This window comes from Bicyclus anynana, chromosome 22, assembly GCF_947172395.1.
Source record: "Bicyclus anynana chromosome 22, ilBicAnyn1.1, whole genome shotgun sequence".
Lineage (NCBI taxonomy): Eukaryota > Metazoa > Arthropoda > Insecta > Lepidoptera > Nymphalidae > Bicyclus > Bicyclus anynana.
In genome coordinates this window covers 9,702,706-9,730,337 of record NC_069104.1, presented here as the reverse complement: position 1 = coordinate 9,730,337, position 27,632 = coordinate 9,702,706, and the positions used below count along the sequence as shown (strand labels likewise).

The 27,632-nt window shown below is 36.7% G+C and overlaps 1 protein-coding gene across 2 annotated transcripts; it reads left to right on the top strand.

Annotated features, from left to right (window-relative positions):
• The first annotated feature begins 285 nt into the window (after positions 1–285).
• On the top strand, positions 286–26,807 carry LOC112053855 (eukaryotic translation initiation factor 2-alpha kinase). 2 transcript variants are annotated; one of them, XM_024093442.2, is made up of 15 exons: positions 286–563; positions 2,001–2,118; positions 5,572–5,722; positions 10,273–10,450; positions 11,330–11,489; positions 12,209–12,349; positions 12,797–12,986; positions 13,611–14,079; positions 15,719–15,859; positions 16,632–16,805; positions 18,373–18,652; positions 19,123–19,293; positions 19,762–19,978; positions 21,524–21,717; positions 22,468–26,807. In XM_024093442.2, exons 1-15 carry the CDS (start codon positions 421–423, stop codon positions 22,603–22,605), a joined length of 2,865 nt encoding a protein of 954 aa, XP_023949210.2. In that variant the 5' UTR covers positions 286–420; the 3' UTR covers positions 22,606–26,807. The 2 variants fall into 2 exon arrangements, with proteins under 2 accessions (XP_023949210.2, XP_023949209.2); XM_024093441.2 differs by having other exon boundaries at positions 18,364–18,652.
• Positions 26,808–27,632: the final 825 nt, after the last annotated feature.

Here is a 27,632-nt window from a genome sequence, read left to right as displayed (position 1 = left end):
GCCCTCGGATCAATTTTTCTATTAGCTCCACGCGTAAAGTGATTGAGCCCGTATCAAGTATTATTTATATATATTTTTTGGAGAAAACTTATTTCCATATAAAACTCGAAACTTACAAAAAGTTAACGGTAGGATCGGAAAGGTTATAAAATAGATATTTATTTGTTTAAAAATACATTTTGACAGTGACAATATTTCTTATTAATTCTTGTCTTGGTAGCAGTTAAAAAAAAAAAAAGATTGACAATGACAATGACAGCAAAATTTGTCAGTTTGACAGTTTACGTGGAACTTGGTTCACGGTTGTCGTCTGTTGTGTCGTTTTTAAAATCGTAATTTTGAGCTAAAGTTTCATAATAAATAAATAAACACCCATCTTTAGGGTTTTGCGATGTGCACATATAATTTTGCAATAATAATATGTCGGCGTGGTATTGGCGGATGATTGCTATGAAAGCGGCATTTGTGCTTACTTGTTTTGTGTCTTACGTTCTACCTGATACGATTCCGAAATTACCATTCTGTAATCCTCACACCGCAAAAGATGCACCTGGCTATAAAGAGTAAGCTAATTTTTAACTTCTGTTCCAATTTTTACGTACAAACTGTCACATACTCTGAACAAATAACTAATGAAATAGACTTCAAAAATCCTGCTAAAAGTGTACATAAGATTTGTAAACAAATATTGTTTGCATTTTGCATTGTATTAGCGTAGAAAGCTATTATTTTGTATTCGCATATAATGTGGTATGAACCTGTTCAAAATTTGAACATGTTAAAACATGTTTGGTCCTGATTTTCTGGTATTTAAAATAGTTTTCTGGAAAAGTTTTGATAAACATAATCCTATCTATTATGACCTTGATACCATATCTCTAAACCTAAATTTATAATTGTTAAGCATGCAAATTGTGTCCATTGTATGCTAGTTGCTTGTTTACAACAAATACACCTGTTAATTGAATTGAATCAAGGCTAATTTTACTCTAAAACTATTTATAAACCAAGCATACATTTACATAATGCATGACATATTTTTAATGTGTATTTATTCTGTTGCTGAAAATTAATATTATTTTAGTCAATCACTACTGTATTTAAAATTAAATACTTAAACTATACTAAAGCCTTTCTTGATGAATACTGTTTACCAACAAATAAGTTAGAAATGAAGGTAGGAAATTATGTATGGTTTGTTTATAAAATGTTATATAAGTAAAATATATTAAATCTAATTGTTCTAAGCTTATTAATCAAATTTATTTTCATTAATTTCAGAGCAAATTAATTATAATTATGAGGTGTGAAATGACTAGTGATTTATACCCTCATTTTTAATTTGTTTGTTGGTAAAGAGTACTTATCAAGAAAGGCTGTAGAATAGTATAGTATGCACCAAACATCCTTTCTGCTCTGAAAATGTTGTAACATATTTCTAACTACAGGGCAAGGTGTCTCTCATTATAGGAGAGGAAATATATAGCTTGAACCCCGCTTCTACTCCAATGCTTGTGGTGTGTGTTGTGGTAGACTTAGAGGGATAATGTTTTGATAATCAATATCAGATGATAATTATAATGTCCAGAACCAATGGCTTAACAAGTTTTTTGAGGTAGTGGGGGCAATGGCGTGCACAAGGGTTTTAACTAGAGAAGGCACTATTTACGCGTTAGAAATTTCTTTCTCTAATCCAGCTTTGTTATGAATCTCTAGGGTAGACAGTGCCTTTTTGGATCTATTGTAAGTGCATGCTACTGAGTGGGGGGACATCATTAACTTCTCAACTGGACTGACAAGGCATTTGCTATGCTGCATACTCAAACATATCCCAGAAGAGTTGTTAATAGCTGCACAGTAGTCTCAATAGCTCAGTAAAGGGACTAAACTTATCACCAAGAGATGTTGGTACGGTCCCCACCCAGTGGACTATTGTTGTACCCACTTTTACAGTTTTGTGTGTGTACACTCCTACAGTTGTTATTCCATTATATTTGCAGTTTGGTGATAGTAAGCACACTTGATGGAAGAGTCACAGCATTCTCTACAGAAAATGGAATCAAAGTTTGGGCATTGGAAACCCAGCCATTGCTTTCATCTAATTTACACCATGTTGAGGTAGGCTTGTTTTAAATTTTCATCATAATTATAATCTCGATAGACGGACAGAGCCCCTCTGTCCGTCTATCAAGATTATAGAAGAGATATCAAGATAGAAGAGGGTGCTTTCTGATAATAAAATGTCTGTTGTCTGGTACAGAGATTTACTATGTCCAAATTTTCTACTTTGCATAATAAATGATTACTTAAGGTATTTATCAAACTTCGCTTATTTTGCACGCAGCAAAAAGTTACCCCTCGGGAGCATTAGCATCGACATTGCTAAACTTTAACCCACCTTGCTGCTCCAATGCGAATTGGCGGGCTTATGATGATCTACCCGGATTGTGGTGGACTTACCTACCCCCTCAGAGAGCCTGGTCCTGGTTCTGATCATTATCATTAACATTTATTAGTGATCGAAAAATAGATCATTGTCATCATCATCATCATAAGCCCGCCAATTCGCATGGGAGCAGCAAGGTGGGTTAAAGTTTCCAAGCTCCCTAACCCATCCTCTATAAGGAGGATTTGAAATACGGTTCCAAAAGCGCCGCAAATAAATTCACAATCAAACACTGTATTTACCAATAAGGCAATGGATAATGTTTACTATTTTTAAATGTTAGCTTTCTGTATTCTCCGTTGAAAACAAAAACTATCGCAAAATCCATTCAATCCAAACATACACTAACTCTGTTAAACTGTTTACTACCTCCCTGCCAAATTTCAAGTTTGTAGCATAAAAAAATCAAGGACTTTCATACAAACTTGTGAGAGCCTCTAGACCTCTTTAATCCGTCCCTATCGCAAAATCCATTATTAGCAGATACCTACTAACTATAGACTACCTCCCTGCCAAATTTCATCTTTGTACGTAAAGCGGTTATCGAAATTTCGTGAGAATGACCTTTCGCATAATTAAGAAGAAGACTAGCCGACGACCGAACATTATTTTTCCCGTTTTGGCCACATTTTTGATCGGTGCTTTGCTCCTATTGGTCGTAGCTTGATGTAATGTAGCTTATAGCCTTCCCCGATAAATGTGCTTTTCAACACAAAAAAAAAATTCAATTTTACCCATTAGTTCGTCAGTAGGTAAGTCAGAAGTACGAAATTGCCTTTAACAGGTGAGCAAATGTTGTATGATGACGTCACGTACAATATCGCGACCGTTAGCGGGAGTCGATATTTACGCAAACTTGGATTGCATGGAAAATCATAACTATTTGATATTTTTAAATAAAACAAAAACTAGTGTATCTGTATATATAAAAGCTCTAATGAAACGAAGTTTCAAATGATTTTGCGTACCTAGTAAGATTATCTATTATAGGCAGTGTGTTTTAGTGAAAACTTTTCCTCAAGTAAACCAAAAACCTGTTTCATCTTGTTTACGAAAAAATATCTCAGTGATAATGTTGAAATGATTTACATAATCACATTAAAATGTGTAGGTAAATAGGTTTTCTCTAGAAGGATATGTGATAAGTATTGTAAAGTGCTAAGTTAATTTAAAATTCCAACAAGTGAGTCACCTAACCAGTTTTATTTTAAACGTATTTACTTGCATTGCTTTCGCTCGCGTAGTACTATTATGTGGGTATGAATCATCCTATCTAAAAGGCTTCTCTAATATGACATTTTTAACTCGGAACTTTTACTTTGGTAATTTTTTGGACTTTTTGTCCATTGTTTTTGTTCTTTGGACACATCAAATCTTACTTAATCAATTAACGAATATCTGGTTTTAGTCACGTTTACATCGTAAATTTGCTGAAGAATATGGAGCGGCCTGACAAAGAAGATTCATTGTAGATCTTGCGTTCTCTCAATTCCAAATTGAAATCATGAGTATTCTGAGATCGAATTTTTTTTTTTTAGATTAGAAAATTCAGATAAATTACATGTTTCTGAATACAGTGAGGTAAACAAAAGTCTTTCTTAACTTTCATTTGTACAATCTATGACTCTTGATTCATATTAATAAATATTATTTAAAAAAATCTATCAGCATTCTTGAATTCATATCAATGACGTCAAAGCGCATTCGATTGTTTTGTTGGTAAGTTCATAAGTCTTACTAGCTGACAAACAATGTTTTGCCATATTATTAGTATCAAAATTTTGGGTTACTAGCACTAGCCTACCCCTACTGAGTATTAGTACCTACCTCTAACCTACCCCTACGATACTTCTTCCATACACCTTCCCTATCCCTATAGGGGTATGAAAATAAGCGTTGGCTGATTCTCAGACCTACCCTACGATATGCACACAAAATATCATTCATATCGGTCAAAAATAGAAACAATGGTGTAATGGCGGCGTGTATTATCTATATTAATAATTTCGTCAAGGGGTATGGTACACTCGATCGAAATTTTACTTGAATAATAAAACATGAAAAGATAAAAATTTCGAATCGACAACATACATCCGCAAAACTCGTAATGTCGAGTATTTTGTTAAATTCTAATAGCGCTGACACACAAATTGCAGTTTCCATAATATTTCACTGGCAGCGGATGACATCTCGAGTATTTAATTTAATTCCCGTATTCACCAACAAAATTATTTTCTGTAAAGGAGATCATTCACTCCCCATACATTTTTGGGCGCTTTTTGAAAGTGCCGGCCAACGAAAAAAAATGGCAGGACTCGTTAGACATAATGAAAAATATTGTCGTAAAATGTCCTTGGTTGATGACTTAATTTGGAGGTTTTAGCCTTGTATCTTTATCTTGTAGGGCATGATTAACCGTCGGTATCGGTCATTATAATTAATACCTGATATCAATCGATACGTAGTTTACAAGATTGTTTATTGGTGAGTTTCTGGGCAACAACCAGATATATGACATTTAACTCTGACCTATATTTACATATACTTACGTGACAGCCCAGTGGATATGATCTGTACGCCTTAGAAGTAGGTGCGAGAGGATTACCAGCAAAATCTCTAAGACCTTAGCCTCTCTAGAAGTGCAACTAGTTCTATATTGGAACGAGTATCCAAAAGCTGCTCTAATAGGATCTTACCAAATTTGGCTAAGCAGGGAGAACAACACGAGCAGAGATCGGGGAGTGTTGATCGAACGTCATGGAATTCCTTAACCCTACATCCTGTAGTCACAAATACTCTTGACTCTGCTCGGAGTTTTTCTCTACCACGCGATGGACCCGGCACCCGCACGGTGAATCCATGGAATGCTAAGATATTCGTCTCCGCCTTCGATTCGTGGGGCGTAGGTCCTCCAACAATTTAATTATGTGCATTTTAAGAAATTAAATATTACGTGTCTCAAACGAAGAATAAACTCTCCTAGTTCTCTACGTGTGTGAAGTCTGCCAATCCGCATTGGACCAGCGTGGTGGACTATTGACCTAACCCCTCTCATTTTGAGAAGAGACTCGTGCTCAACTGTGAGCCTAAAGTGAAATATTTCTAGTTATTCTGTTTGTTTCCAGCTCACATCAAGTGGGAAGTGGGTACGCCTAGTGCCGTCACTGCGCGGCAGTCTATACAGTCTCAGCGGAGACTCGATCGAGCCTTTGCCATTCAACGCTGAACAGCTGCTGTCTTCCTCGTTCAAATACTCTGAAGACTTGGTTATAGCTGGTAAGTTTCTTTTTCTTCTTCTTAAAAAACAAAAGGTCTCTCATCACGAGATATCGAAAGCCGCTTGACTTACAAATATTATAGTTATTAGAGTCCGCTGAGAACGGATTTTGCGAGATGACTATTTATTTATTTTATTAGGATAACCAATAAGGAAGGAAAAAATAAAAAAATAAAAATTTTAATAAAAAAAATTCAACCGACTTCCAACTCAAAAAATAACTTTAACTAAAAAGCAAAAAATAACATCCTACCTATGTGCTACCTTCTGATCAATTTGAAGCCGATGCCAAGCCAGTGATGTTTTAATTAAATACGTTTAAGCTACAAAATTTCTGTGGTTATTCCAGAAACAGCTTTAATTAAAACACGACACTGGCTTGGCACCGCCTTCAAACTGATCACAAGGTAGCACATAGGTAGGATGTTATTTTTTGCTTTTTAGTTAAAGTTATTTTTTGAGTTGGAAGTCGGTTGAATTTTTTTTATTAAAATTTTTATTTTTTTATTTTTAGTGTTAGCATACCAACTGCGTGTGTACAGTCACAACCTATCTAAGTGGAAAGTTCTTATCAATACAAAATTATCAAGTCCAAACACAAGATAGCTACTGTGAGCCGTCGAGGAGTTCTCTTCACTGTGCTTCGTCTTCATCACCAGACCCTTAATACAGTCGCAATCCATCTAGGTGGAAAGTTCTCATCAATACAAATTTATCAAGTCCAAACACAAGGTAGCTACTGTGAACCGTCGAGGAGTTCTCTTCACTGTCCCTCGTCTTCATCATCAGACCCTTAATACAGTCACAATCCATCTAGGTGGAAAGTTCTCATCAATACAAATTTATCAAGTCCAAACACAAGGTAACTACTGTGAACCGTCGAGGAGTTCTCTTCACTGTCCCTCGTCTTCATCACCAGACCCTTAATACAGTCACAACCCATATAGGTGGAAAGTACTCATCAATACAAATTAATCAAGCCCAAACAAAAGGTGACTGCTGTAAATCCTTGACGAGTTCCATCGTCTGTGTTTCGGCTCCATCATCAGACCAACTCCAAACCTTCATAAAGTTGTAGTGGTTTAAAATACCTTATGGAAACACTAACAAACGTACTAGCCGTCTCTACAACTTTCGAAAGTTCCCCTCAATTTCTCCAGGATGCCATCATCAGATCCTGACATGAAAAAAATGGGACCACCCTGGAAGTAAACCCTACAAAACAAAAAAAGAATTTTCAAAATCGGTCCATAATTGACGGAATTATCGCTGGACATACATAAAAAAAAAAAAACATACATACAGCCGAACGTAGAACCTCCTCCTTTTTGGAAGTCGGTTAAAAAACAAGAAAATGATATCTAAAAATTACAGTATTAAACATTACAGTACAATTATGTTATTACTATTATTACATGTCAATTATTATTGGATGTCAAATAATATTAAGTATTGGCATTTAATACATTAGTTACTGAGCGCTTATAATTGTTGAGATTATTGTGGAATAAATCTATATCCTTTTGATGTTTCACACACTCATTGTATAAGTCCGATACCTGACAAATTGAAAATTGAAAATTTGCCTAATTTTGTTCTGTAGGTCTTATAAAAATTTTAATAAAAAAATACAACCGACTTCAAAACCTAAAAACGTACCCACTAAACTAAAAAGCGAAAAATAAATGGGGACCGTTTCAAACAAAAAAAGAATTTTTGAAATCGGTCCAGGCGTCTTCGAGTAATCGGTGTACATACATAATAATACCGACCGAATTGAGAACCTCCTCCTTTTTGAAGTCGGTTAATGATACAACAAATTACAAGGGTATCGAGGCCTATTAATAATGTGGCTTATTGGTTATTGGTTAAAGAATTTTCAAAATTGGTCCAGTAGATCTGGATCTAAAGGATCAATATAAACAATAATAAGGATATTATCCCTTATTTTGCTTATAGTGCATACTCTACTTAAAACCTTATGCACGCCATTGGGAGCAGTGTAAGCTGCATATCACCTCCCCTTTCCTATAAAGGAGAAGGCCTGTATATGTGCCCCCTACATAGACAGACCTTCCTGAAAATTCGTTTGTTGAAATAGGTCAATAGTGATGAAAATTATATTCAAGCCATGCAATTAATTATATCAAAGTAATACAATGGATTTGTTTACCTACTGGTGTTATCTTATCATCACATTATTCATTATAGCAAAGGTGTTTTGTCGTCAATAAAAATGTGAATTGTATAAAATGTTTAAGATAATCCCAAATTTATTGCACCTCGGTCGATCATGTCGATCTGTCGATATAAATTAACTATTTAACTTAACATCTCGCTTGCATAGTACAGAAGAATGCTAGAAGACAACAGGAAAAGTGCAAAGGGCGGCAGGGGCATTCTTTGTTTTTTTTTAATGAGACTTTAGGGGCGTCACTGGGATCTTAAAACCAGCGATTACAGAAACTGAGGCGCTATTCTGTAACGAAGTTTTGATATCTCTCTCTATTTATAGTATAGTATTAGGAAGAGAGAAATGGTTTGAAATGTCATACACACTGTCGAATTATAAAAACATCGTAACAGAATAGCACTGCAGAAGATATAGGAACGACTCCCTAAGTGGGTCTAGTCGAACCTTGGCTTAGAGGGTCGTTCGGGAAATTTGGCCTGAGTGTATTAGGTCTGACGTGCTCGAGATACCCGAGAATGAAGCCCGCACGTCGTTATACGTTATATAATATAGAGGACCTCGTCCTCGGTGAAGACGCGTATATATATTGCATCAGTGTTATGGTTAAGAGGTGTAGTTGCAAGCCTTTACCAGTAGTTGGCTGATCTATTGCGAAAAGAGGGTCTTAGGTTGTAATTTTTTTCGAACCGAAGTCTGATAAATGCCTTGGAAAGAAAACGGCCCACCGCCACGCGGAGGGTTCGCTATAATAATTAATGCCCAACTCACCATGAATATTACATACTAGCGGACGCCCGCGACTTCGTCCGCATAAATTTCGATGTCAACTTTACTACTACCCCTACCCTACCCTACCCAACTCCTATATCTACCCTACCCCTACCGTACCCTACCCTACCCCTACCCCCACCCTACCCCTACCCTACCCCAAACCTACCCCTACCCTACCCCTACATTACCTACACCCTACCCCCATCCTACCCCTACCCTCCCCGTACCCTATCCCTTTCCTACCCCTATTCCACCCGTACCCGTATCTCACGCCTATCCTACCCCTACCCTACCACTTCCCTATCCTACCCGTACCTTTACCCTACCACTACCCTACCCTACCACTACCCTTAACCCGGCACTAATCCTACCCTACCCCTACACTACCCCTACGCTTCCCTACCCGTACCCTCTATCTTACTCCTACCCTTAGCAAAATCGGTTCAGTCCTTCGAGAGTGGTGGTATGACCAAGAGAAATAGAGACTTCTATGCTAATAATATAAAGAGGTAAAGTTCGTGTGGTTGTAGGAGGTAATCTCTGGATCTACTGGACCGATTTGGAAAATAGTTTTACTAATAGAAAGCTACGTTATTTGCGAGTGTCATAGGCTATGTTTGATCCCCATATTCACACGGGAACGGGAACTACGTAAATGAAAGCGCCGGGCGTCATGTAGCGGAATTTCTGCGTCTTTTAGAAATTTTGTATTATCTCCGAAACTAAACTTAAACTATTTAAGTAATTAACATACTGTAAAGGGCAAATCTTATCTCCATAATATCCTTGTGATTATTAAATAATTTATTTTAATAAGGATTAAAGTTTAGTTGTATAAATAATGACGTAAACCTAAGTATATAAAATTAATAATTTTTAAAACACAAAAGGTACTATATCTGCTAATATATTGAAGATAGATATATGGTGTCGCGGACTTTTTTGTAGAACTTTTAAAGATACATAAAGTCTCTATACATTATTTTCAATTTTACTCAATAGTTAAGGCAGCGCATGCGAATAAGTCTGTTTAAGAGGATTTTCAGTCCGACCTGTATGACAAAAACTGTGATAACTCGGCTAATATATATGGTACCAATATAAAATATAGCCTATAGCACTCCCCGATAATGTAGCATTCTACTGGTGAAAGAATTTTTAAAATCGGACCAGTAGTTCCGAAGATTACCCCATTTAAAAAATGTGACAAACTTACAAACTTACAATCTTTACCTCTTTATAATATTAGTATAGATTAGTATAGATTTACACAAATGTTGCCGTCACCTGGACGTGGGTTTTTTAACCCAAGATATCGGGGGCGCCCGGACTGATACACTCAGGCCAAAACACCCTTCCAAAATGGCCCTCTAAGCCGAGTTCAGAGACTCAGAGGAGATGACCTTAGAGAGTCATGCCGCCTCTTCTGCTTCTGAGATCCCATTAAGGAGCATACACTTATACATTCAGAAAACAAATCGAAGTATGATTCTGAATAAATATTTATTTACTTAAGCCATAAGCACCAACATAACATCCTAAAGAATAGAAAAGCTTCATTTGTATCTATACTTATTTTGGCAGGTGCCAGAGAAACCTTATGGATAGGCGTCGATGCGCACAGCGGCAAAATCATATACGAGTGCAGCTCTAGCGGTTGCAATAGCGAGCAGCAAACTGCCAGCGCGGGCCGCGATGTTCTCATACTGCGGAGGAATTCCAACATCGTGCGAGCTTTGGATCCACGCTCCGGTACGGAAAAGTGAGTTCTGGAATTTTCCATATTAGGTAGTGATGTTCTTATACTGAAGATAAAGTCCGATTTTTGAGTGGGTTGTGGATCCACGCTTCGGTGCAGAAAAGTGAGTTCTGGAATTTTCCACTTTTGATTAGGTAGTGATGTTCTGTGATGTCTGTTGGAGAAAAATCATCCTGTGTGGGTTTAGGATAGACGCTCCGATATCGAAAAGTGAGTTCTAGAATTATCACGTTTGATTAGGTAGTGATGTTCTAATACTGAAGGGGAATTCCTATTTTGTGCGGGCTTTGGATTCACGATCCGAACCGGAACGGACGAACGAAAGTGAGTTCTGGAATCATTCTCCATGTTTTAATATTTAAGTAGGTTCTGATGTTCTAATACTGAGGATAAACTGTATATGAAATATCTTATATATCTTAGTGCAGTGTGGAAAAGTGAGTTGTGGAATTATTTTCCATGTTTGAATAAAATCATAATTTACTGTATTACGGTTACAATAAACTAGCAATGAAATATATAAATAAGAAGCTTCTGTGTCGAAAAATCGTGCATAAATTGTTAAAACAAATTTTGTCTGGCCCCACCACTGGTTCCCTCTTTTTTTCTGTTTGGGTAAGTGTCGTAGGCTCCGTGTTGCACTGAGCGTCACCGAGCGTCAAGATTTGGGCGAGCGCAGGGTCGCCTGATGAGACCCGAAGGCGGAACGACTCTCTTAGTGCGTCTCCTGTGAGACTCGGACCTCGGCTTAGACGGCCAATCAGGGTGAATTGGCCTGAGTGAATCAGTCCGTCTACGTACCCACGTAGGACCCACGTAGATAAAGGCAAAGACGCTGTGTTTGTATTGCCTGGGATGGCTGACTTTACATTTTTCCCTTAGATGGAACTTCAGCGTAGCAGAACACCAAATGGCGCTAAGTCGCAGAGAGTGCGCGGGCACCAGCGGGCCGCCCAGCCCTGTCGCGATAGCCCTCGCCATGCCAGAGGGGGTCGTTGCCGTGAGGACGACCGACTCTAAACTACCCTTGTGGCAACGTAAGGTAATACTTTATTATTGTTCTTGTCTTAAACAGAAATGTCGACATTTGTAATCATCATGATGGATGATATCAACCCATATTCAGCATACTGTTGAGCATAAGTCTCCTCTCAGAATTAGAGGGGTTAGGCCAAATAGTCCACCACACTGGCCCATTGCGAATTGGAAGACTTCACACACGTAAGTGAAAAGATGGATGTGTATGCCCCGGACCGGATTCAAACCAACACCCTCCAGAATCCCAGAGGTCATATCCTTCATATATCTATTATATATATTAAATAATTAAAAAAAACATATTAATAGGCGTTTTTAATAATTTTTATATAATATTAATAATATCCGTAAGTCCTCTTAATCTTAATCTTTTCACTTTACTATCATTAGTTATTTTAATATTTTATTTTAATTAATTTAGTATATCTCCATCTGCATAACAGATGGGAGACATAATATATAGAAAGAAAGAAAGAAAAGATATTTATTTTTAAGTAATGCCACATATCACATTAAATCTAGATTATAACATATTATGTCTTAACTGTCCACTCAAACAGTGGAGCACTAAAGAATGCCCTGTAATATGTGGCACAACCTAGAAAAAGGCCCCAACTCAGCATTTTGCCGCATACTTTCAATAAAAAAAGTATGCAGCACTGATTTTCAGTTAGGACCCAGTTCGGGTGGTGATATATCATCTTCGCTTTCTCTAACATGCAGCTAGATGCGCCGGTGTCGAATATGTGGAGGCTGCAAGGAGGACTGTTAGAACATATGGACGTACTGTGGGAGGCCGCGCAGGCCATCGCCGAGGCAAACCCCTCCGTACCCTCGCTGTATCTAGGGGTTCATGAGACACAGGTAAAATTACCCCCTTTTATACACCTTCCAGATACCTACCTTACCTACCTATTCAGAAAAAATCAGGGCTATTTTAGGGTAAAACCACGTCCTAGTCTTCGAAATAACCTAATTAATTTAACACCAAATATTAGCATAGATTATCTGTGCAATATACTTTTACATTTTATTACTTTATTCATTTAAAAAGTATTATTACTTGCCAACTATTACTGGCGTTAGAAAAATTAAGTTCTTTCCAGAAAAACTGTTTCATTGTTCTTTCTTGACAACTTTGGATAAATGCCTTACCAGTTTATATATTAATAGGTGCTTATTACTAATATTGTCCTTACATCGCTCTCACTTTCGTCTCGAAAGGGACAACGATATTTTCGATTCCACCTCTATTGGTCGATAATATTGTCTTTCTCTTGTATCAAGCCTACAGATTATTATTTTTTCCAGCTATACATCCAAGAGAGCGTGCTATACTCACAGAAGATGGACACAGCGGTGTCAACGAAGCCGTTGCCATGGAAACTGAAGCAATCCACGCCCATGCTCACCGAGACTGACACAGCATTGCTGCCGCCGCGGGACGTAGAGTCTAATGACCTGTCTGCTGTTGCCTTACATGGGAACTTTGGGAAAAAAGGTATAGCAAAACAACTTACATATTTACTTGATTTTTTTTTTGCCTAGCATATGTCAACTGCTGTCTGCTAAAGAGGAAAAGACATTGTCTATCAGTCTATTGTATTTCATCCAATACAATAAAAGATTTTTATTGCATTGTTATTTTCGATTCAATTGGTCGACATTTGTCTTTCTCACATTTTCAGAGATGTCATAGTGCTCATCTTTGGCCTAATGATGAGTAATTAAAACAGTAAAATGTCTTTCTCTACCACTGAAAGCAAAAACATTATGTAACCATTTATTCTTTTGATCATTTATCCATCCATCCAACTATCTATCTAAGTTAATAGGTACCATCGAATAAATCCCTATCATCTATTTAAAAAATTAGAAACTGTTAATCCATGTATTTAAAAACTATTTAAATTGTATTATTTAATCTAATATTTGAACGGTTTTTTATTTAAATAAAACATATTTTTATCAGGAAGCCTATAACTAAACAAAATTTTAAAGATTGTTAATTTTCTTTTTTACATTAAGAGAATCACTCGGTTTCCAATTTTTTATTATACATACATACATATACATCATTTATAAATCAAACCATAGATAATAAAACCAATACCATTTGCCACAGACAACACGGGATTCTTCCTCTACCTCCAAGAAACCTGCGACCAAGCAATCCAAGTGGACGACGACGCGTTCGACGGACCCGAAATAGTTTTACCAAACAATAGTGATGACCAACCGAACGACCATCACCACGTTCATGTCCACGTCTATTCTCTATGGTTCTGGTGGAAGGAGGTCCTCCTCATAGCTGTCAGTTCCGCCCTATTAATGAATTTGATGATTTGGCCGCGATTCTTTGCTCCCAAATTGAGACCTCCCACTCCATTGCCTTTAAACCAGGAATATATAGTCGTAGAGAGGCATTACGAAAGACCTCCGTCTAATAATGGTACGGAGTATTCTGGGAGGTATGAGAATGATTTTACTCCTCTGAGGTGTTTGGGCAGAGGAGGGTTTGGAGTTGTTTTTGAGGCGAAGAACAATATCGATCATTGCTCGTATGCTGTGAAGAGGATCACTTTGCCGAAGCGGTGAGTTTCACTATTAGTAAAATTTTATAAAAAAAATACAACCGACTTCAAAACCTAAAAACAACACCGGCTAAGCACCGCCTTCATACTGATCAGCAGGTAGAACATATTATGATGTTATTTTTCGCTTTTTAGTTTAGTGGGTACGTTTTTAGGTTTTGAAGTCGGTTGTATTTTTTTTATTAAAATTTTTATTATTTTTCCATTTTTAGTGTAAAATTTCATCTCAAACGAATACATCAGACCCCTAATGACAGTCACAACCCATCTTGGTACAAAATTCTCAGCAATACAAATTAATCAAGCCCAAGCACAAGGTAGTTACCGTAAACCGTTAAGGGGTTCCCTTAATTGACCTTGGTCTTCATCATCAGACCCCTAATAACAGACACCACTCATCTAGGTAGAAAGTTCTCAGCAATACGAATTAAGCAAGGCCAAACACAAGGTAGTTACTGTAAACTGTTTAGGAGTTCCCTTAATTTTCCTTGGTCTTCATCACCAAACTCCTAAATGACAGTCACAACCTATCTATATGGAAAGTTCTCATAAATACAAATTAATCAAGCCCAAACACAAGGTAACTGCTGTAAATCGCCGAGGAGTTCCCTCGTCTGTTTTATGGCTCCATCATCAGATCGATTTTAAACCTTCACGAAACTGTAGCGCTTTAAAGTACTAAATGGAAAAATTTACGAACACACTAGACACCCATATAATTTTCGAAAGTTCCCCTCAATTTCTCCAGGATTCCATCATCAGATCTTGACATGATGGCAATGGGACCAAATGGGGACTATACCGTTTCAAACAAAAAAAGAATTTTTGAAATCGGTCCAAGCGTCTTTGAGTAATCGGTGTACATACATAAAAAAAATACCGACCGAATTGAGAACCTCCTCCTTTTTGAAGTCGGTTAAAAAGAAGTCTGTTTTTCACAAATCCCACTAGATTCGTCGGTTATTCTGTGCCTATGTGTTAATGCAGAGTATAATCTATTTCCATTTCACATCACACTTAGTAAGGAGTAATAAACATGCACACTTACAGAGGCTTAGAGGCTGGTGGGAGGTTTCAGCCGTGGCTAGTTACCACCCTACCGACAAAGACGTACCGCCAAGCGTTTCGGTACGATTTCGTATAGAAACCGAAGGGGGTATGGATTTTCATCCTCCTTCTAACAAGTTAGCCCGCTTCCATCTAAGACAGCATCATCACTTAACATCAAGTGAGATAGTAGTCCAGGGCTAACTTGTAAAAAATTGCAAAAAAAAATACAAACTTTCGCTCTTATAATATCAGGTCCCAGGACTTGTGACCTTGGGAGTAGGTTTAAAGGATCCTTTCAGAATGCATAAACACTCACCTTTCCTGCCCCTATGCCCACACTTAAAAAATTATGATCAACACAAAACATTGAACAAAATCGCTAATGCGACTGGCAGCGTGACGGTGTCCACGCTGTCTAACAAACAACTGAGCTGAAGTCATCAAATACCTTCTTTTTTATGTACCAACACTGATAGTTGCCCTCCACACAAACATAAATAATGAATGTTAATACCACCAGCAATCGAGCAACTTGTGACAGTATCTCTCTGTTATAATCGATGACCACTTATCACGAGGTGTATTACAGGGAATCGAAACGCGAGCGAGTGTTGCGCGAAGTGCGTGCGCTTGCTAAATTGGAGCACGAACATATCGTTCGCTACTTCAACGCGTGGCTGGAAGAGCCGCCGCCGCATTGGCAGGAGCAGAGGGACGCTTACTGGATGAGGTAATCATAGAGGTATTAACATTCATCATCATCATCATCATCATCATCATCATCATCATCATCATCATCATCATCATCATCATCATCATCATTATTATCATCATCGTCATCATCGATCATCACCATCATCATCATCATCATCATCATCATCATCATCATCATCATCATCATCATCATCGATAATCACCATCATCATCGTAGATGACATTTTGTCAATTGATTTGATGTTTATTGTAATAGTTAATAGGCCCAGGGCGGCAAAGCTAGGCAAAGCGGCAAAGCAATGCACTCCCCCCCCCTTAAAAGTTTTTTTTCTAGTTCTTTTTAACAGAATTAAACATTTTCTTTAATTTATTCGATTAGCCCTTGAGGTCATAAAAATATGTTTTATTATTTAAACTAGTAAGAAAAAGTTAAGGGATAGTAAAAACTAAATTTTCGGAGATTTGAAATTACGAAAAATATTTGATTTTTTTTACTATATTGATTTCGTGTATGGACTTTAAAAAATCCTATTTTACTACCTTGCAGACTTAGCCAGCTTGTTTATTTAGCTTAAATTGCTAAATATTTTTCCAAGATTCTCAAGTTGCGTGACTCAAGGTCATTCTCTGCCATTCTAGGGTCTTATTTTGGTCACAGTTTGATTTGTTAATTAAGTGTCCTGACAAATATTGTGAATAACCTTTGTTCGACATAGGTTTTCTTATTTTTGTAATCCACTTCTGAGTCTGCTAAAAATAATGATATCATCCATTCTTTTGGTATATAGAGAATTAGGTGGTGCATCATCAGTGATGTCCGAAGACTACACATCGCCCGCGTCTCCGGCCGAGAAGTCCCCCGCTAAGGGCGGCAGCGTCACACTCAATCTGCCCAAGTCTATAGACGACTGTATCGACGCTCTCGACTTTGACAAGAAACTCGCAGAACCTAGGAAGCCCCGGTAAGTATTTTATTTATTGTGTTTAAATATGACTGAAAGGACAGTGCCAGACAATGTATAGAAGTTTGACCCACTAAAAAAAATAATTCGCAACAATATATTATATATCATTTTATTGGATTTTTTGTACTATTAAACAAATATTACCTTTTAACCCTTTATAACTAGGGGTATGAAAATAAATCCAAGTTGAAGTTTGATTTCAAGGTTAAGTATATGTGCAGTTTATTATGAAGTAGATAACGATAAAGCGTCGTGATTGGTTTTTTGTAAATACAGAAGCACTTAGCACATGCAATACATTAAAAAAAACGATGATGATTTTATTATTTTCAAATTATTCCGAGGTGTCTATTACGAGTTTTGATAGTTTGACAGTGTTATGACAGTTTATTTTTACATTTTGATCTGACTTCGCAGTTCTGGATTCTAGACATTTTGAACATAAAATAATTAGAATGCACTAAAAACGCTCTAAAGGGCTCGAACCCAAGGTCGAAATAAGGTTTTTAAAAAATAAGTAAACAATGTCAGCTATGAGGAAATAACGTAATGGATATAATTACTTTTTTGGCAGATTTTTATTCCGGAGTTTAACAGTAAAAATGGTTTATTAAAAAACAATTATTTAAAAATTTAATATATTTAGTACATCATTTTCCGCAAAATTCCGAGTGAGGACTGGGTCAGGATCTGGCATTTTCCTTTAATAAAATATAACAATCTATATATATAAAAGGAAGTCGGGTTTGTTACAACACTTATAATAAATGATTTGGCTGAAAATTGGTGGAAAGGTACTTTTGAATCAGGAGAAGGACATAGGATACTTAGGATCGGGGTAGGGAAGGGGTTAGGTTGAGTAAGAGTTTGGTAGGGTATGTGTAGGGTGGGTGTATGGTAGAGTAGGTGTAAGGAAGGGGTAGAGGGGCAGGGACAGGGTATGGGTAGGGTGAGAGTAAAATAGGATAGGAGTAGGGAATAAGTCAAAGCATAGCTTGACCGGGCTCGCTAGTCATATCATAAACAAGCCTCAATAACTCAATGGTAAAGGGGCTGGACTAACTGGGAGAGGTTGTGGTTCAATCCTCGCTCGCTGGCCTACTGTCGCACGAGATGATAATGTGAAGTATCAATTTGGATCTGGTTAAATAATTGTTAATTTAAAAATATGTTTCATTTTTCATCACTCTTCTTGCTCAGAAATTTCGGCGGTTTATACCAAAGTGGCGAAGGAACATTTGAAGCTGTATAATATTTTTTTTTTATTACCAACCTGCCTAACAAACATGCAAACGAATAAACAGAGCAACCATAAGTCTTCAAAAAATATAAAAGTCAGGCTGTATGGTCAACGATCTTTGCCTGTCCCATTGGGGACAAATTAAAAATAAAAAGTGTCGTAACACTTTGTAACAAACGTTTCCATTATTATAGTAAAATTATCAAGATTTTTGTAGATATAAGTAAAATGACGGGTGGTTAGGGTAGGACATGCATGGTTGGGGACGGGCATTCCCTTTCCTATAAAAATAAGAACATATTACATTTATTACAGATCGTTAAGCTGCAACGACTCGTTCAGCATAGTGTTCACTGAGAACGCGTCCAAAGACCCGCACCTGACGTCGACCACGCCGACGAAACGTCACAACAGTGACGTCACAAACCCCCACATGCTGTCAAAGAACGTAGGGAGCGGAGACAACGACGACTCTTTCATAGTATTCGCCAATTCGCAAAATCCTTCTGAGCATTCCAGTGGCTTCTCAGAAGCGAGAAAGGATGTGTCTAATAAAATATTGGACAAGATCAAAGAGAGTGACAGTTTTAGTAAGAAAAAGAAGGTAGGTTTACTTTTTGCGTCATGTTTATCAATATCTATCGCTATCGTCAATCTATTAATGGCCCACTGCAAGGGATAGTATCTGTTCTTATATCGTAATAGTCATAGTCTGTGACTTGTTCAAAGCATTTGATTGTGTGAAACATGAAACATTGGTCAGGAAACTATATTACTACAAAATTACTGATAAAACCCTAAAATTATTGTGTTTCTATTTAATGAATGGAATTCAGAAAGTAAATATCAATGGAAAGCGGTCTATCGGGTCTTTGGCAAAAATAGGGATCCCTCAAGGATCTGTACTAGGACCGTTTCTTTTTCACATATATATTTATGACCCTGCTTTATGATAAGGACTATCATAAGCTAGTTTCGTTTGCAGATGACGTCACTTTCACTTACAAATTACGTCATACGAAACATTTAATACGTATGACGTAATAGCCTCTAATGATTGTAATGATATTTCAGAAGGGCCACACACGGCACTGGTCGTTGGACATGTGTGTCCGCACGCCGACGGAGAGTGGCGTGGCGGGCGGCAGCAAGATGTACCTCTACATACAGATGCAGCTGTGCCGCCGGGACAGCTTGCACGACTGGCTGCGGAGCAACCGAACCTGGGACCTTAGGAGGGACCAGGTAACTTTGGATAACTTGGCTCTTCTTTATTGGAAACTGAAAATGAAAAATGTTGCAAAAACATTGTTCTTTTTGAGATCTTCCTTACGTTTCGTATTGAAAAAAATGGACAATAATAGGAAGAAATTACTTAATATTAAATTGCCCTTTAGGAATTCTAAAAAAATGTCTGCATCATTGTGTAGATATCTTTTAAGGTCAACTCATCATTAACAACCCATATATGGCTATTTTGGGGGTAAATCCACCACGTTGGCCCAAATTGGCAGACTTCACATACAAAGAGAATTGAGAAAATTCTCGCAGGTATGCAGGTTTATTCCCTATAACCTTTTGATAATCAAATCAGTTTTTAAAAATATTGCAATATTTGCGATGGTGTTTTTGTAGACCTTATCCAAATACAGCACAATATTAGTCACAAGTAATTAATTTTCGTTGTTTACATCAATAACTTTTTTTTTTCAGATCAAAACCCTATTCAGTCAGATAGTATCAGCGGTAGAATATGTGCACCTGGCGGGTCTTATACACCGGGACCTTAAGCCCAGCAACATATTCTTTGCACCCGATGGCAAGGTCAAAGTGGGGGACTTTGGACTCGTCACCACCATGACGGAGAGCTCGCAGGACGGGGACTCCCCGCAGGAGGTCAACGCTTACGGGAGTCACACGCATAGAGTTGGTGAGTTATTGTTACAATCAACCTTATTTATAAGAACATAAGGTTCGCTATGGCTTGTCATGGATCACCCGTAGGAGATCAACGGCAGTCTCACTGATCGAGTTGGTGAGATGTGTGTAAATGTTACAATCAACCGTATTGTTAGGTGGATAAGGTTCACTGTGGGTTGTCATGGTGTTATACTTTAACATGACAACTCATACTCCGAGACTTCAAGCCCAGCAACTTATTCTTGGAGCTTAACTGCAAAGTGAAGGTGGGGGACCTTATTGCTAGGAGGTTTGGTTTCACATTGGCTCGTTACACTGGTGACCAACATATTCTTCGGGCTCATCACCACCATAACATAGAGCTCGCAGGACGGAGCTCCCCGCAGGAGGTCAACATTTACACCAGAGTTATTGTTACAATCAACTTTATTGCTATAGACATAAGGTCCATTATGGCATATCATGAACCACTCGCACGAAGTCAACGGGTACGCGAGCCACACGCATAGAGTTGATGAGATATTTGTTACAATCAACTTTATTTATAGGAGCTTACGGTTCACTATGACTTGTTATGGATCACCCGCAGGCGATCGACGCTTACGCCAGTCACACGCATCGAGTTGGTGAGATATGTAAATGTTACAATCAACCATATTGCTAGTTAAATAAGGTTTAAAATAGCTTGCTACACCGTGATCAGCAAATAGTCAACTGTTTCGCGAGTCACACGCATAGAGTTGGTGAGATATTGTTACAGTCAACCTTATTTATTGGATCATAAGGTTCACTATGACTTAATAAGGACTCCCCGTAGGAGATCTATGCTTAGGCCAGTCACATATTATATCGAGTGAGTGAGATATTGTTAAGGTAGATTGTACCTTATCTATAGCAACATCAGGTTCACTATGGCTTGTCATGGACCACTTGCAGGAAGTAAACGATTTCGCGTTTAAAACGCATAGAGTAAGTGAGATTTATGAAAATATTATAATTAACCTTATTGTAAGGCAAATAAGGTGTACAATAGCTTGTTACACTATTGATTAACTTGAGATATTGTTAAGGTAGATTGTACCTTATTTATAGCAACATGAGGTTCACTATGGTTTATCATGTACCACTTGCAGGAAGTAAACGATTTCGCGTTTCAAACGCATAGAGTAAGTGAGATTTATGAAAATATTATAATTAACCTTATTGCTAGGTAAATATGGTATACAATTGCTTGTTACATTGTTTTTTTTTAATAATAAATATACTTATACAATACACATCACTATCTAGCCCCAAAGTAAGCATACAGTAGCTTGTGTTAGTAGCTTATGGGTGCTAAGACAGTTGATATTATAATATTAATATAAAATTATATACTACATATAAATACTTATATAATGTATAAATACACACAGACACTGGAAAACACCAATGCTCATCACACAAATATTTTCCAGTTGTGGGAATCGAACCCACGGCCGTGGATGCAGAAAGCAGGATCACTACCCACTGCGCCACGGGGCCGTCAAATTAACTTGCTTTTGTCTTATTCAAGGTACCCACCTGTACATGTCTCCGGAGCAACTGCTAGGTCGTCCGTACAGTTACAAAGTGGACATCTACTCCCTGGGTCTGGTTCTGTTCGAGCTGCTTCACCCATTCGGTACCGAGGCAGAAAGGGTGTCATGTTTAATGCACTTGAAGAACGGCCAATACCCTGAGGTTTTCCAACAGAGCTATCCTAATGAGGTGAGGATATATATTATATTTTTTATATATATATTTATTTATTTATTAGTCCTGTACAAAAGTTAAAAGAAAAACAGTGTACAAGAAAGAAAAACTTATCTCTTTATGAGATCTCTGCCAGTGCCAGTGACCCTGCAGTGGAAGAGGTTGTAAACAAAAGAAATGGATACGTAGAACAAGAAAAGTGGGGAAATATAATTATAAAGTACTCGTAAATAATTAAATATATAAATTACACTAATAAATAAGTATTTTTATTTATCGATGATAAGCTATAAGCCTTAGACAATTAAAAACGTGACCCGCTAGATGTTACCTTTCTGTCAAATTATAAGATCTAATGCGTTTAAAAAACTGTCTATTCAATCGATGTTTGATTGTTGTAATCAAACATCAACATTGGACTTTGGATAATTTTTTAACATTATCCAACGTCCACTAACCCTAAGTGTGTCCGCTCTGTATGCCGTCTTCGGTTAAATTAAAATAGGCTGATGATGATGACGACGACGATGACGACGACGACGATGACGATGACTGATGATGATGATGACGATGACGACGATAACGACGATGATGATGATGATGATGATGATGATGATGATGATGATGATGATGATGATGATGATGATGATGATGATGATGATTATGATGATGATGATGATGATGATGACGGCGATGACGATGACGACGACGACGACGATAAAGATGACGACGATGACGATGATTGATGATGATTTTTATTTCCAGACGGAAGTATTGAAGCTAATGCTGTCAGACGACCCGAAGCAGCGTCCAACAGCGAGCGGCGTTCGCGCGCGCGCCCCGCTCTACCAGTGCACCGACGAGCAGTTCCACTTCACTCTTCCCGCCCTGGCCGCGTGTTGAGCCTACTGACTTGGGCGTATTCACGTAGAAAGCATGTTCTACCAGTGCCTCGGACTAATTACAAAGGGACCTGCCTCGCTAGACGTTACCCCTCTGTCACAGTATAAGATCAACGGTCTAACGCGTTTATGAACACTGTCTTTAAAGAATCTGGTTCAGCTACGGACAATAAGGTCCAGGGTTCGAGTATGGTTAATCTCAAATTGAGATTGGCCGCCGTGGCCAAAAAAAAACAATTCGGTCCGGAGCATATAGCCAAAACCAACTTAACCAGAATATAACTTAACTATAACTTAACCATAAAGCTCACCTTTTATCTTTCTCTCTATCTCTATTTCTTCTCTGGCATGAATCAAATTAAAACAAAAATAATTTACTACTTACATAAGAATGAAAAATCTCTTTTTCATTTGACTTCCTTTGTATTATTTGAATTAAGCATTTATTGAATCAGTATATTGTACTAAATGATAATTAATTATATTTAATTTTGTTATACTTTCAGATATCATGTTTTTCTTTTAAATATACACGTATGTTAGACAAGCACCTATAGTCCATTTATTAATTCCATGGAATTCTGATTTTTCCATTTCCATTTCCGGTGTTTCCATATGGAAAACAGTTCCCATAAAAATGTTGGCTCTCGCAATAAAAGTACACGCATTCACCTTAAAATCACTATACCTTCATATCTCTTTTTTTGTTTTTTTTTTTTAATTTAAGCCTAGGTTAAGATATATTAAATTAAATAAAGTAATGTTCAAAAGCCAGTGTTTATTTTAAGGTTAGTCCACACGAGGCTTTTACGTTGCCTTATTTGATCAAAGCAATAAAATTATGCATGTTTAGAATAACGAATTAATTAAATTAATGGAAAAGACTGTTCGGTGTGAAGTGTGACATGGTCAATAAATATATATATTTTTAATAGTAAAAAATCTTAAATATTATATACATTTTTAGCTTGCTACTCATATTACTCACTATTTTACTATTTACTTACTCAGATTATAATCAATATGATAATAATTATGTAAAATACTTTAAATCTTATATGTTTTGGAAATAAGTTGTAACATACACAATGTCTAAAAAATGTATAATTTCCTTTGCTGTAACTACTTAAAGTCCGGGATCCGTAGAACATTTTTTACAACTGATTACAATCAAGTTAAAAAATACAGCTGCTTAGTAATAACTTTTAATAAATTCGTTATTGTAAGTTATCAAAGGAGGGTAGTTTATCAAAGTTATTAACCAGATGTTTTTTTTACTGTTTATTAATTAATAGTTATACAACTTAACAGCCACAATGTCCTACAAATTGCGTGGTACATTATTTCGTTTTGACGCTCAGAAATTTTATTTCCTAGTTACTCTACCAGAATCGAGAATTTTCGTAAATGAAAAAGTTGATAGTCTCATCGAGATGAAGCTACTCACGAAAAATTAACTTGATAGTAATCAGTTGTACAAAATGTTCTACGGATCCCTGGCTAATATAATTATATGTTATATATAAAGAATATAATTATATGTTACTTCTGGAATTCCGTCGTGTAGTATATAAACAATAATTTTTACAAGAATATACATTCAAGTAATGGATTTTTTTATCGATAAGGTATTAAGTTTATTTTAAATATTAAGTTTCTTTTATGTACCTATTTGTGAAATATTTCCCAGTGTTATGATGTTTACTCAGACTAATTACATAAGGACCTGACTCGCTAGACGTTACTTGTCTGTCAAAGTATTTGATCAACGATCTAATGCTACTATATAATATATAATCTATAATCTTGGGTAGGTTATTGAAAACGGTCGTTAGTTTACAAGCACTTTTGACAGTTCCATATTTGTTAAGATTCTACCATTTATTAGTATAAGATTAAAAACATAAAAAAAAAAAAAAAATACCGACCGAATTGAGAACCTCCTCCTTTTTGAAGTCGGTTAATGAAAGGCAATATTGTTCGTGAATTTGGGTGTATTTCTCGATATATTGGAAATGAATATTGGAATATTGTTCGATACTAGTCCTTATGTAATTACTCTGAGGATTTTTAATGTGTTTGTTTATGAATATTAATATGTAAATACAAATACATTGTGAAGCAATGTACAAAATCACAGTTTCATGTTAAAGTCCGGCCGCTCAGAGATTGCGTGTCTGACAATTCGTGATTGAATGTGACAAACGTATTCAATTACGATTGCCTCGTTATTTTGTCTCAAAGACAAACAGTTAGCATAACCTTATTAAACAGCGCAGTTCAACAACCTTGTACGCCAGTTTGAATTTACATCGCCCATTCGATGACGATCTGTCATAAACGCAATCTCTGAGCGGCCGGAATTAATGTACAGTTGTACAGATATTGATATGTAGCTCATGTTTAGATTTAAGTATTCATAACATCACCGTAAACCCGCCAATACGCATTAGATTAGCGTGGTGGGTTTAAGTTCGATATCCCCTTCAATAGAGGGAGGCTTGGCCCTCTAGTGGGCTGTTAATATTGGCTAATAATTATGATAATTATTAGTAAAACAGGTAAACTAAAAAAAACTAATTCTGTTTTAATTTTCAAGTCTATAAAACTCATTTTAATATCTTTACAGAATTTAGCACTAGATTTAGGTCGAAATACCTAATTCGTTATATGTCTTGCAATATAAAAGTCTAAGGTTCTGGGTTCGGTCCCCGGCTGGGCCGATTGAGGTTTTACTTAATTGGTCCAAGTCTGGCTGGTGGGAGGCTTCGGCCGTGGCTAGTTACCCTACCGGCAAAGACATACCGCCAAGCGATTTAGCATTCCGGTACGATGTCGTGTAGAAACCGAAAGGGGTGTGGATTTTCATCCTTCTAACAAGTTGTCCGATTTCATCTTAGATTGCATCATCACTTACCATCAGGTGAAATTGTAGTCAAGGACTATTTGTAAATAATGGAAAAAAATGCGGAAGACACTCCGCATATTTATTAAAGAAGCGAAAAGAGACAAATATTTACAATATGCTATAAGTTAAACAGTTTTAATGTGCCACACCGGTTTTGTATTGTTTATATTTCATTTATACTTGTTTTATTAGATTTTTTGATTTAAACTATATTATTAACCCTAAAAAAGTGTGACGATAAAAAAGACATGTAAAAATAAAATTACGAGTATGTAGTCAGAAATTATGTATTCATATCTGACCGGAAACAAATAAATAGCGATTCCACTATTATTTTTTTCATGTTGTCTTAGTATGCTAATAGAAAAAATAACTATGGTTTCATGGCGAATTTTTTTTTTGGTCAGGCTAGTTAAAAACATCAAAATGCGCAGTAAGTTAGTAATGAAAATACAGGGAAATAACTCTACATCATTATTTTATCGAAGGCGAATCTTATGACTACGTACATGCTAAAATCCTTCAAAATGAATGTAGAGTGTGCCAAAGAATTAGATAAACATCACACGCAAAATATCATGATTCTTGATGAAAATTGGTTAATAAATGACGAAGCCATAAGGTAACAAACATACGCGTTGAATTGAGAACATCCTCCTTTTTTGAAGTCGGTTAATATTACTATTTTGCAGGAGGTAATTTTTTTACTTTAAAAAAAATTTCTTGTCAATACCTAATAATGTGTTTTTCAAGTACATTAAAGATTATACTTGTAAAAAAATTTTTTTAAGTTGAATAATAGCCTCTTGTAGTCAACGATATATAGAGGCGATATCTATACAAATATTATAAATGCGAAGGAAGTCTGTTTGTATGTAACCTTTTCACGGCTAAACCACTAATCCGATTTGAATATAATTTGGTATTGAGATAAAGTGAACCTTGGAGCAGAACATTTTTCCGGAATAATCCACGGATTAAAAAAAACAGATTTTACGCAAACGAACTTGCGGGCGTCTGCTAGTACATATATGAAATATACAATTTATGGGCTATTTTATGCACGGCGAAATCAGTTTAACTTAAAAATATAAAAACTAAAATGGCTGCGCGGAATTTTCGCCTTGTCTGAACTAGTCCTAATGACTTGCGCTAACTTACCTGTTTAAAATTTAGTTAGTATGGCTTACATTGATCAAGCTTTTGACTCCTATATTTTTAAGTTTAAAATATGATTGATGAACTGATGAATGTTATAGGATTATGAAAATTCATAATAAATATTTTTGAAAATTTTTCTTGTTTAATTTTTTTCACATCCATTCAAAGTAAAGTTAATAAAATAAAAAAGCAAGCATCATTTTCGTTTTGTCGCATTGACTGTGGTTTAATACCTTTTATGAAATGACATTGGAGCCTAAACTATACCACAGTCACGCAGGACGTATCAGTGTTGTATTAATAAGAGGGTATTGATGACTTGAGCTCAGTTGTTTGTTTGGCAGCGTAGACACCGTCACGCTGCCAGTCGCGTTAGTCATTTTGTGCAATAATGTCTTGCGTTGTAATTATTGTTTATTATAATTTTTTTTTGTGTGGGCATGGAGAACATGTGAGGCAGGGAAGGTGAGTCTCGATGCATTATAAAGGGATCCTTTAAACCTACTTCCAAGGTCCAGTGGCGGATTTGCAAATTTGCCGCCAGTAGGCTATTAAATTTTTGCAGCCCCAACTGAACTCTGAAACTTGATAGGTATTCTAGTTTACATAGTGTCAATAAAATTGCAAGTTTAAATATTTTAGTACAGGACTAATTAAAAATAGTTAGGTACATTTTCTTTATTTCTGTCGAAGAAAAAGTTATTTGGGTCAAATTTGCCGCCTACTAAAATCTGCCGCCCTAGGCTCCAGCCTGCTCCCACTGGTAAATCCACCACTGCCAAGGTCACAAGTCTTGGGTGAGGTGACCTGCCACAAAATAATGGAGGCATCAATGGGCGTAGTATGATAGTTTATTACTCCACAATAAAGAAATAAGACACTAATTTAGGGCCCTCACCCACCACCTATTGAAATCATACATTGTTTACACTAGTCTAATTTCCTGAAATAATTTAAAA